The 12,073-nt window shown below is 39.0% G+C and overlaps 1 protein-coding gene across 1 annotated transcript in view; it reads left to right on the top strand.

Moving 5' to 3' along the window:
• DYNC1I1 (dynein cytoplasmic 1 intermediate chain 1) overlaps positions 1-12,073 on the top strand; it is a 262,800-nt gene that overhangs the window by 143,805 nt on the left and 106,922 nt on the right. The window contains exons 6-7 of the mRNA XM_058525886.1: positions 6,237-6,399; positions 8,424-8,523. Of these exons, the coding sequence (XP_058381869.1) occupies positions 6,237-6,399; positions 8,424-8,523 (263 nt within the window). The remainder of the gene's footprint in view (positions 1-6,236; positions 6,400-8,423; positions 8,524-12,073) is intronic.

A 12,073-nucleotide genomic window follows, 5' to 3' on the forward strand; every position in this document is an offset into this window, starting at 1 on the left:
TACTAAATAGTGATAAAATAAGATGCTTGTTATCAATTGTCATGTTATCTGGTTCACTCCATCATATATTCTCAACGATAACAGTAAAGGAAAGGAGCAGATGTAATTATTTTGTCAATAAATTCTGAAGTTTATTCATGTGATCTACATAGAAACATTAACAGTGACGATTGTTAACTGTATTGTTAAAAGTTTTCTTTCACAACTCTGCCTGAATAAGGAGAAGCAATCTTTACATGTTCCAGTGATAATAATGACTAACATTTATTAAGGGCTTGCTGCGTCCTTGGCTTTCTCCTAAGCACTCTAGAGATATTGTCTCCTGCTCACAACATCCTTTTGAACCAGATACTGTTATTTTCCCTATTTCATAGATAAAGAACTAGAAAGAGAGAGGTTTGAAATCTTACCCAAGGATGCGTAATGTGTAAGTACATGAGCCAGGATTTGTAGTTGACTCCAAGCCAGTACATTTCACCATGATGCTATCCTCCTGTAATAGTACTGGGTCTCAAAAATAAGAAAGCAAAAAAGAAAAGAAAGAGAAAGACCAGAAATACTGCAGGTGATGTTTCCCTAAAAACCTCATTTTGTGTCCCTTTGAGATTCTCAGCCTATGGAGACAAAAGAGAATTTTGAAATTGTCATTCTTACTGACAAATGGAGTGCCAGTGAGAATGGAATGTAGATTAAAAAGATACTTCCATATTTCCTACTGTGTCCCAAATAGAGATCAATGTAACTCTAACTAGAAGCTCATTTGATTTTTGCATGTTAAACATGCCTGTAGCTCTGGCACAGCGCATGGCGCATAGTTGTCACTGGGGACTTAGTAGGAATGGGTACATGTTGGTCATATGTACTCACTTCAACCTGCTCAGGCATTGAGCGAGGTTGACAGCTGTCAAGTTCTGGGGTATGACTGAGGGCAGGGAATAGATTCAGCATCTTTAACAGGGGCATCCACAGAAGGTACAAGAGTTACTCTTTCCAAGAGATTCTAAATGGATTTGATTGAAGAGATTTCATATTTAAAGTTCTGATAAGAACATATTTTTTTTAAAAAGCTGGTGAGTAGAATATCATTAATACAGGCATAGCAAGAGACAAAATAAGTCAGGATTTATTAAAACACTCTTTTCTTCCTTTTGCAAAATGTCCTTAAGATGTACTGGGTGATAAGGAGCCAAGGTATCTTTTGTGAGTCTTTGCACAGATTTCCTCCTGCCCACAACCCCAATCTCCAAATCGTGTTCTCTGGCAAAGCATTGCGACCTCCTTCTTAAGTTCTGAGTAAAAACACCCTCCAGTTTTAACTGTTACTTGTGCTTCATGGAACTGATTAAAGTCCTGTTAAAAGTCAAAAAGAAGTTTGAAAGTACATTTCCTGTTACTGCCGGCTGTGTGCCTTATTAATGGCTTTTCTGCAAATTAGCACATAATGGGTTAAAAGCATGTTTATGTTGGCATCAAACTCTCTCTAGCTTTTTTTCTAAGCAAGACAGTATTTTGCAAACTTTTTAAAGAATCTCCAGCAGATATAATCGTGGCGCCATTCACACGGCTGCATGGTGGTTAGGGCTGTGTCAGCACTTCCATTAGGAACCCTGAGTTTCAGGGATTTATTACTCAGCCATAAAAATTCGCTCTGGGCTGAAACTTGACATACACAGTTTCAAACCAGGGAACACATTTTTGAGAAATCTGGCCTTTTTTGGAGTTTAAAAAAAAAAAAGTGGTGAGAGGGAGATGGGAAAAAAATCTGCTCACGAGCTTTTGACATTTTTGCCCATGTGACATCAAAATGCATTAAACAGTAAAGAAATACGGGTTTGATTTATTACTATTTTCACCCTTTTTTTCCGCAACAGAGTAGGGAAAAACAGCAGGTACGTTTTAGCTTTTAATCAAATTTTAGGAAATTTCTCTATGTGAGTATCCTAGTATCTTCATGTCTGGAGATTTAAAACAACAGAATTGGAAACCTAACTCTTGTAAATGCGCATTAACTCAGAAACTTCACATTAACTTCAGAGAAGGATATCCTTCTTTATTAGTTTGGTTTGGTTTTCCTGCTGTTGTTTATGAACTGAGTTCACTGTAAAATTCCCTTAAGAGCCACTGTCCCTATTTAATCTGATTTAATATTTAAGCTACGTGGGTTTACTTATTTATTTTTTATCTTTTAGACTGAAAAATATTTTACAAGTGTAATTTTTGATATTGAAATTTAAAGCTACATCATTGAAACAAGGCAAGACATTTCTGACGTAGATATTTTAAAAATAACTTTTAACCTAAAAATGAAATTGTAAAATACTCAATGTAAATTGTGAATTTCATTATGAATTTTACATTTTTACGGTGGAAAAAAAGTCCCCCAAACCCTAGAAACCAAAAGATATAGTATTACTAAATAGGGTAAATTAAAAAGAAACTGAAAAAGTAGACATTAAGGTCAATATGAAAACTCAAGGAGGCATAACAAATAGGATAGAATCATCATGAAAGACACATCAAAAAGTATTTTCATATACAAAACCAAGAGAAATGAACATTTCTATAATAAAAAGAATAAAAAGTAGACCCTAAAATAAAATTTATGACTAGAGTTTAATTTTGCAGGCCACGAATTCATGAAATTAGGCAGTCTTCTAAACTTTGAATTTCATGAATTTAGTATGTTGTTTTCATATTTGTTTTGCAAGCTAAATATAACTGTTCAGTTAAATTTTGGTAAGTCTGAAAATTGTCTTGTTATTTGGATCATATGTAAGTCATATCCATGTTTTCTGCTTTTCATAATGAATTTTTATTTTTATAAAAAGGTTGTTTTAAGTGCATAAAATACTGTTAGCTCCTGGCAGAAATATTCCATGTTTTGTGTTGCAAAAATAAACAAACCTGCTATAATAGCATTTTCTGCTTAACTTGTAAGAAAAATCAAAAATTATCAATGCCCATGTTTTGCTCTGATATGCCTTTTGCTATTAAATTAATTCCTACCTTTTTATACAGTGAACATGTTGAAAATAATTCATTAGGTTCCAGGGATAGGAAAATGCTGCAGAAACAGATATTTCGGGGGAATTTGGGGTCTCTCCTGGAGTAATACAATTCTGATTCAAATTGTTTATGCTTGTATTTTGAACCCTGTGGATTCCATTAATCAACCAATTTTCTTTCATGAAATATGATGTGTGGAGACGTTTTATCTCTGAACACAGCTTTTGGTTGTGGTTCCTGGATACTCCGTTATGCTTTCGTTACATTGTAACAACACTTATCAATTTAAAGATTTTTAAATGGGGGAGGTTTGGGGGTTTTATCAAAAACAATTCTTTCCCTATTTAACTCCTAAGTTGAATATTGTTTATGACTTTAAAAGAGTACTTGTCTGCACATGCATCTTATTATTTTGTGCTAACAAATCATGTCATTTGATCCCTGTTAGACATCAAAGCCTAATATAAAATGTATCCTTTGTTTTGCTTCAGTAGCAATTTAATTTCAAGCCAAATATTGTATTGTCAAACATAATATCTGGAGAGGCTACTGCCTCACCTTCCTGAACTTGGCCTCTGCAAATACACTTTGATCAGCCATTTATGTTTCTCTTAGAGAAGAAGTTGTGTCTTGAAAGCTGAGATCAAAGTGACAATAAGCTACAGAGAAGAAAAAATTACAGAAAATTACACAGATACTATTTTTTATTCAAGGTAATGGACCTGTAAGGAAAGATACAGGTGAAATAGAAGTAGCTCAAAAAGATAAACAGAGAATAGAAAAGATATTTTTTAATATCATAAAAAAGGAATAAAGGGCAAAAAATCTTATTTCTCTGCTTAATTTCAAGAGTAGCTCAAGTTATCCATCAACAGTGACAAGGCTGAATGTGGATTTTAAAATAAGACATTCTTTTTGGCCCTATAGTATCCTTGTTTAGTGAAGTTTATTTATTTATGTAACAGTCCTAACCAAAACAAAGTGAACCTTGCGTTTTGTAGGGTTTTTTTTTTTTCCTTTTCCCTAGTTACATTTAGTAGTTTTACTCTTTTCTTGAACTTACATAAGGGTGAAAAAATTCAAATGCCTCATTTATGGGGGTTTTAGAAAGTAGACCAATAAATTACTCCTTAGTTGCTAATTATTGAATTCTTAACTATTTGCCCAGTATATTTATTTTGAGCCTTTAAACAAGACTTAAAGATTAGGTATCATTACTCCATTTTATAGATAAAACTGCTGCTTTGAAAACTTTAATTGATTGAAGAATCAAAGCCAGCAAATGGCGGAGTAAATGTTGGATTCCAGGTTGGTTTTGTAGAGTTCTTCTTGTGATTTACGGTCTACACATTGCCCGCTTCATCATCTCTCAAACTGGTATCCGGTCAACATTGCTCAGCAGATGTTGGTGAAGGTTCTTGGAGAGTCCCAATACACACGGGCATATTTAGGGCTCTGGAGACGTTAGCAGCAAAGAAATATTTCTAACTAAATTTAGAGCTGCTAGAAACTACAGAGTGAACTGTTTTTGGAGACGATCTTCTTGCTGTAGTAGATGAATCACGTTTGTTATAATATTACCTGGAGAGTGTTTCTCAAGGTGCGAACCAACTACATTATAATCATTCTAGTTTCTTGTACAAATACAGATTCTGGAGTCACTCCAGACCACCTGCATCATGTTCTGGGGCAGGGAAGGGGAGGCTAGAAGGGGAGAGACATTATGAACATTAAAAGCTTGAAATCAAGGGTTGGCCCTGTGCCCTAGTGGTTAAATTCGGTGCGCTCCACTTCAGCAGCTCGAGTTCGGTTCCCAGGCATGGACCTACACCGCTTGTCAGCAGCCGTGCTGTGGTGGCGACCCACATACAAGATAGAGGAAGATTAGCACAGATGTTAGCTCAGGGCGCATATTTCTCAAGCAAAAGGAGGAGGATTGGCAATGGATGTTAGCTCAGGGCCAGTCTTCTTCAGCAAAAAAAAAAAAAAAACTTGAGATCTATTGCCATGGCTCTGCAAGAGGGCTTCTTGACAGTTCAGATTTCTCAGGACAATGGCTTTAAGATACCATTAATCAAATCAAATAACACTTCCCTAAAATGTACCGCAGGTGACTACACCTAAATGATTCCTCGGACTATGTGGCCAGATAGAAATCAGTCCTGGTTGTGGGGATGGTCCTGGAAGTGTTTGGGAAAGCCTGTGGGTGAGTGATGCCACCAGAGACCCCACCTGGGCTTGTAATGCACGACCCTCCTCCTGGAGCTTAAACTTCGGGAGCTTCTGGTCCTGCTGAAAGAGTCATCAATCAAACGTTTATTGAAGGCTCTCTGCACAAGAATAGAACTGGCGTTCCCGAAGAACCACAAACGTTCGGCTGGCAGTTTCTGCCCTTGAGGGTTTCTCAGCCAGGGGAGTCCCTAATCCTTTCTCTATAGTTTCATGTAACCCCTGCTACTGAAGGAACAGTTTGTGTAACCTAATCATGACTCTCAGGTGAGCTGACTCTCAGACACTATGACACACTGCTGGTTAAGCCTCATGTTCAAACAAATCTTCAAATTTAGTTTGATAAAATTAATCATGCTAGAAAAATAAGGTATAAAAACTGTTGTGAGGTATCTTATAGAAGACATGTTCCATGTGTTTGGTTAAAAGCAGAAGATATCTTGGGAGAAAGCAGGTTTGGAAGGACATGTTTCAGTTTTTGAGTGGAATCTATATAACAATAAGTCAGCCTTACCAACTAACCATCTAAAATAAAATGAGTGTATCCAGTAGAAAGAAGAAAGTTGCTGTCTGGATCATTTTATAGATAACTCTTAATCATTTAATATGTGCAGCTTTATAATAGTGTCTAATATACATAGTTTTATAGATGTCTCTGGTATGTACTATTTGAGCTGTTTTTCAAGTTCAGTTCTAAAGAAAATAACTTTCAGAACTGATTGCTAAAAATCACCAATCTAGTTTCGTTTGTAATCTTTGTCAACTCTTCAAAGTAGTAATTAGTCCAGATACGAAATCTTTTTGTAAAACTGGCAGTGGAGACATCTTCAGAAACCTTTGGTGTGAATTTGGGAGTAATTTGGAATCGATATTCACAATGGTTTATTTCACTGTGTCTTATCGTACATTTGTTAAGTAGTATCATTCCAGAGTTGGATTCCTCCTGAAATGTTTAATTGTTTTTTTTTTTTCTTTCCTAACAATCTCTTTTACATAAAAAGCCCCTCCAAGGGAGCTGACAGAGGAAGAAAAACAGCAGATCCTTCATTCAGAGGAATTTCTCATCTTTTTTGATCGGACGATACGAGTAATTGAGAGAGCACTGGCAGAAGACTCCGACATCTTCTTTGACTATAGTGGTCGAGAGTTAGAGGAAAAAGATGGGTTAGTTTCTTGTGTGCATTTTTTTTAAAAAAAATACTGTGATAAGTTATCTGGTGATTCTAAATTCATTTATGTATTGGCTAGGCAAACCCCAAACTAACAAATCAGAGGAGAATGAAATTCCAGGGTTGATCTTTTTGAACAGCTTTGACTAAGGGCTTTGGTTATAACTTCTGTCTTAGAGTTTCCCTGTAATTATCATGCGCTTCCGTGAAATGCTTTTGAACTTGATATCTGGGGAACAGTCCAGGTGATGGAGACCGGCAGAGTCATGTACATTGTCCTCTGAGAAAACATTCTTATAAGCAGCGTAAGGAGATTTGTGTTATATCCAATAGGTATATTTTTGATGTCTAAGCAAACAGGAAGCTGAAGAAAATAAACATGAGATATGGGAGACCTTAACTGATGTGGGAGACAGAGAACAGACACTGAAAACTTTTTCCTCTTTTGATACCGTAAGATTATGCGTATATGCCTTTTAGGAAATGCATGTGCAGGAATATATTTACAGCTGAAACAAAAATAACTAATCAATAAAAGCAAATGACCCCAAATGACCTCAATGACCTTCTCTGTGTAGTAAAAGGCAGTGGCTGTCAGCCATCGTCATGGGGAAAATAGGAGACGCTGGATGAGCTTTGTTAAGATATAGATACAGCGAGGTTTTAGCCACAGATTTCTTTTGGCCAAAAGCAATATGAAAAGGTGAGATCACCTGCCTTTTTCATCACACCTGACTTTTTCCAGTTTCTAAAATTCAAATACGTTCTCAAAGGTCAAAGTATCATCACTGAGGACACTCAAAGGAACATAACAGAGGCTCTAAAAACAGTTTCAAAAGGGAGCTCTGAAAATGTTCTAAACAGTTGACAGCATCATTAGATTGCTTTGAAAAGACAATAATATTTTGAATATATATGTTATGAGATGTTTGTTTTCTTTTAAAAAGCCATTGCTCTATGGCTCAGGTGATTTTCTGGGTCCTGTTTCCCTCTGGGTGCCTGGCCCAGTGTTATCCTGGGTTCCTGGTAGTTACTTGGGTGCATGTACCTCTTGCCTGAGTTTGCAATGGTGGAGCTGAGGAAGGGTTAGCAGGGAAAAACAAGTCATAATAAGTCAGCTGATTAGAGCCCAAGTAAATAGTTTGAAGCCAAGTCACCTAGTCCAAACAGGAGCTGTATAAGACAAGTGATGCAGGGTGCAAGCCAATGGAATGAAGCAAATGAACGGAAAAAAAGGTGAGTGTGGAGGAATTCCTGAACTGAAGCCTGAGAAAGTTAGGCAGCTTTTCATGCAGATCCAAAAGCTGCTGGCACAGAACAAGCATTACTCAATTTAAACACTCAGTCTTGTGGAGCAAATGCATGACGAGTGCAGAGTTCTTCGAAGGAGGTTTTGTGGCCAGTTGAATATCAGCCAAGTAAACACTGGCCAAAATGTAATCCTCCTAGATTGGTCTGTGTTTTGGTCTATGTTAAGCATCTAATACATTTGGTGAATCCCCCACTCTCCACCATGCCTGTCTTATGGTACAACTTATCACTTGCTATTGAGCAGGGAGGCAACCACTACAGTCAATCAGAAATTACAGGTAAATAAAAATGTGCATATCATTTCTGGTCTAAGGCTAGATGAGGTGGTATTAATATCGAAAAATCTCCAAGTGCTCCCTTGATAGCTGGGAGATTTCTAGTAAACTCTGCTTCAAGATAGAGCTTAGGAGGGGGAGGAGAATGCTTTAGGCTGGTCAAGATGAGAACCTGAAACAAATTGACAATTCATACCAGGCTTGGAACAACACGTGGAAACCTTTTCTGTGCCAGGTTAGAGAGACCCTTTCATAAAGGAGACCATCATTAGTTCGGTTATTCATGATCAGTGTGTGCTATCTAAATTGATGCTTTGGCTTCAGAGAGTATTATGTACCATGCTCTAGCCATTTCATTCTTTCAATATGAGCAGCAGAGATAAAGCCCCATTCTGAAGCATCATATTTGTCTTTGGTGTTTAAACCCTCTTAGGGATGTCCAGGCTGGAGCCAACCTTTCTTTCAATCGTCAGTTCTATGATGAGCATTGGTCCAAGCATCGAGTAGTCACTTGTATGGACTGGTCTCTCCAGGTAAGAATTATTGCTGGGATGGGATAAACTGGGCTTGTGTTTTCATGGCATTTGAGTAAAAAATAAGAGATTTGCTCCACTACTTTGGATATATTCACTAACCTACAATTTTCTTCTATGCCTGTTGGCTTTCTCTCTCATTTTACTGAGGCTTCAGTTTATATTTTGTGCTCTGTTATTCATATACATTGAGTACTCACTGTGTGCTAGATACCAGACAAGAAGCCAGGCCATTCTGTCCATGGAACTGCTCATTAAGGTCACCTGTCATTTCCCACTTGTCAAATTCTATGAATATTTTTAAGCTTTCATCTTCCCTGACCTCTCTTTGTCATCTGCCTTAGTTGACTTCCTTGTACTTCTGAAAACAATATCCTGGGGCTGGCCCAGTGGTGCAGTGTTTAAGTGCATGCACTCCGCTTCGGTGGCCCGGGGTTCACAGGTTCAGATCCTGGGTGCGCACCGACGCACCACTTGTCAAGCCATGCTGTGGCGGCATCCCATATAAAGTAGAGGAAGATGGGCACGGATGTTAACCCAAGGGCCAATCTTCCTCAGCAAAAAAGAAGAGGATTGACATCGAATGTTAGCTCAGGGCTGATCTTCCTCACAAAAAATAAAAAATAAAAATAAAAACAATATCCTTCCATTGAGTTCCACAACTCTACTCTCTGCTAGTTCTCAGGCTTCTCCAAGACTTCTTTTCCCTCTGTAACCTTTGGGATCCTGGTGGTCACGCCCTTAACCTTTACTCTTCTTCCCGACATGCTCTCTGTGGGAGATCTCTTCCACTGCTATGGATTCAACCACCATGTGGGCAGCCTGTTTATATCTCCCACCCAATATCCCTCCTGACTTCCACTTTACGCACCAGATAGATTCACTCAGATGCCCCAGAGAATCTCAAACTAATCACTAACTCATTATTTCCACATATCCAAAATCGTTTTTTGCCTACTGCATTCTCTATATGGTAAAGCCATAGCAGTATACCCAAGGGCCTAAAGCAGAACTTTCATTACTAATGTTAGCAGCTTCCTCTCCCTTATCTCCCAGACCTAATCTGTCACCAAGACTGTCCATTTAGGGGCCGGCCCCGTGGCTTAGCGGTTAAGTGTGCGCGCTCCGCTACTGGCAGCCCAGGGTTCGGATCCCGGGCGCGCACCGAGGCACCGCTTGTCAGGCCATGCTGAGGCCGCATCCCACATACACCAACTAGAAGGATGTGCAACTGTGACATATAACTATCTGCTGGGGCTTTGGGGGAAAAAAAAAAAGGAGGAGGATTGGCCATAGATGTTAGCTCAGAGCCAGTCTTCCTCATCAAAAAGAGGAGGATTAGCATGGATGCTAGCTCAGGGCTTATCTTCCTCACAAAAAAAAAAAAAAGACTGTCCATTTATCCACTCATATATTCATCATCTTACATCTTTAATATTATTAACCTTCTAACTGGTCTTTCTCCATCCACACTTGTCAACTTATAGTTTTCCCTCTGGACATCTTGCCAAATAATCTTTCTAAAATGCAAATCTGATCACTTTACTCCATGGATTAAAAATCCTCATTGCCTGTAAGAAAAAGTCTAAACTCTTTAGTGGGGCGTTCAGAGTGAAAGCAGGTAAATTTACCAAAAGCCAATTTGCTGAATGGCCAACTCAATTAGTTGACAATTTACCCAGCACTGAGCAGTTAAATAATGTGCACAAAGGCACACAGCCTAGTTGTGGTGAGGCCAGAATTTGAACCCAGGTCGTCTGACCCCCAAGCCCATGTTCTTGATGACCATGCTATGTTCCCTCCTGCAATGACAATGATATAATAGCAATGAGCGAAATAGGAATGGTTAGTCCTGGGCAATTATGCACAGCATGATTTCTGCTTTCTTGTAGTCTATGCTTTTATTGGGAATAATAATCATGGCTAGCTTTTAATTTGTGTTTCTTATATGCTAAGCACTGTGCCAGTTGCTCTAGAGGCATTACCTTATTTCACCCTCATGGCATCCGCTTTTACTGCTTCCATTTTATAGCTGAAGAAATTGAGGCTCAGAGAAGCGAAGTAACTTGCTAAAGATCAGCTAGGATGTGGTAGAATGGGGATTTGAACCCAAGACTTTCAGCACTTCAAGGCATTTCTCTTCACCACTGCCTCCCACAAAGGGCTTTTGAATCTGGAACCAAGAGAGGTTATAAGTGCTGAATGATGTGGGCAGATAGCAAGTGCTTTCAGAGTTCAGTGGGGTCGAGATCTGTCTCTGGTCAGACAGGGCTTCTCAGAAGACTGAGATTTAGACCAACGGAGGGGAGAACTGTGTGTTCTAGGTAGAGCAGTAAAACAGATGATGTGAAGGGCCCCATGTAATCCTAATGGAGAACAAGAGAACTGAAGAGGAATGTAATCTCCCACAACTGGACTGTCATCAGCCACCAAGTGGGCGAGTGTTCTCTCCTCTTGAATCTCCTTTTACATGCAAACAACAGAGCACGCAGTTCATGATCGTGCAGAGACTAATATAAGCAGGGTTTGCCCAGCCTCTTCCCGCCAGTCTGTGGGTGGTCTGTGAGCACACTTGGGTGTATACACAGAAATCAGATCCAAGCCTGAGGAAACACTTAGCTTGGCTTGTTCACTTGTTCAGACTTTGGCAATTACACAGGAACCTTATCTGACGCATTCCTCGGAGGCACTTTTACTGTATTCCTGGGTCGGCTGATAATGCTCCCTGAGGAGGCGGCAGGGCCGGCATCAGTGGGACTGGTCCCTGCCTGGCCTCAGCTTGTGATGGGCCATATTGCCCATGGATGGATTTGTTTCCACACAGGGTTTTGTGTGATGTTTTTGTGCAGGAAGTAAAACTGTAAAGGGCAGAAACTCCCCCATGGAGAGACCACATTTATTTTTCCCCAGTTTTGTGTAACGTGTGCATCTACACTGTGGGGAAGAGGTTTACAATCCCGAAAAGTGTATTTTATATGGAGTATGAGAAAAAGGAATTGGAACCCTCAGCTCCTACATCATAACACTTTTTTGAGATTCAAAGGGCCAACTTTACATGCTTATGGGATGAGGAGACTTCCTGAATGGATCTAGATTCAATCTAATTTTATTAAGAAAGAAGAGAAGGATAAAGGTACAGTCTTGGAGTCTAGTAGTGACGTTGTATGCCCAGGATAATTACCTGAGTGGAACAGAGTGGAAATGAGGGGGAAAAAAGGAAGAGACTGTAAGGTTTCTGCATAGCTTTTCTTTATCTCCTGGGCTTCTTAAACAAGAATACTTTAACTTTTCGATATTTGCAAAATATCCACCAACCATTATTCCCTGGAAGAAATTTGGACACTAAGGGAATGATGTCAACTTTGTTATTCATTGAACATTGTGTAGGAGAGTGGATCAATAATGCTATCCATATACCACATTACAGATTTTCCAGACTTGCGCAAAACCAGACTCATGATCTCGCTTCTACCATATACACTCCTCTCACATATAGATTGCATCCTCCAACCTTGCACTCATCCAAGACACAAACCCAAGTAATCTCTGA

The sequence above is a fragment of the Diceros bicornis genome, chromosome 3 (genome assembly GCF_020826845.1).
Source record: "Diceros bicornis minor isolate mBicDic1 chromosome 3, mDicBic1.mat.cur, whole genome shotgun sequence".
In the NCBI taxonomy this organism is placed as follows: Eukaryota; Metazoa; Chordata; class Mammalia; order Perissodactyla; family Rhinocerotidae; genus Diceros; species Diceros bicornis.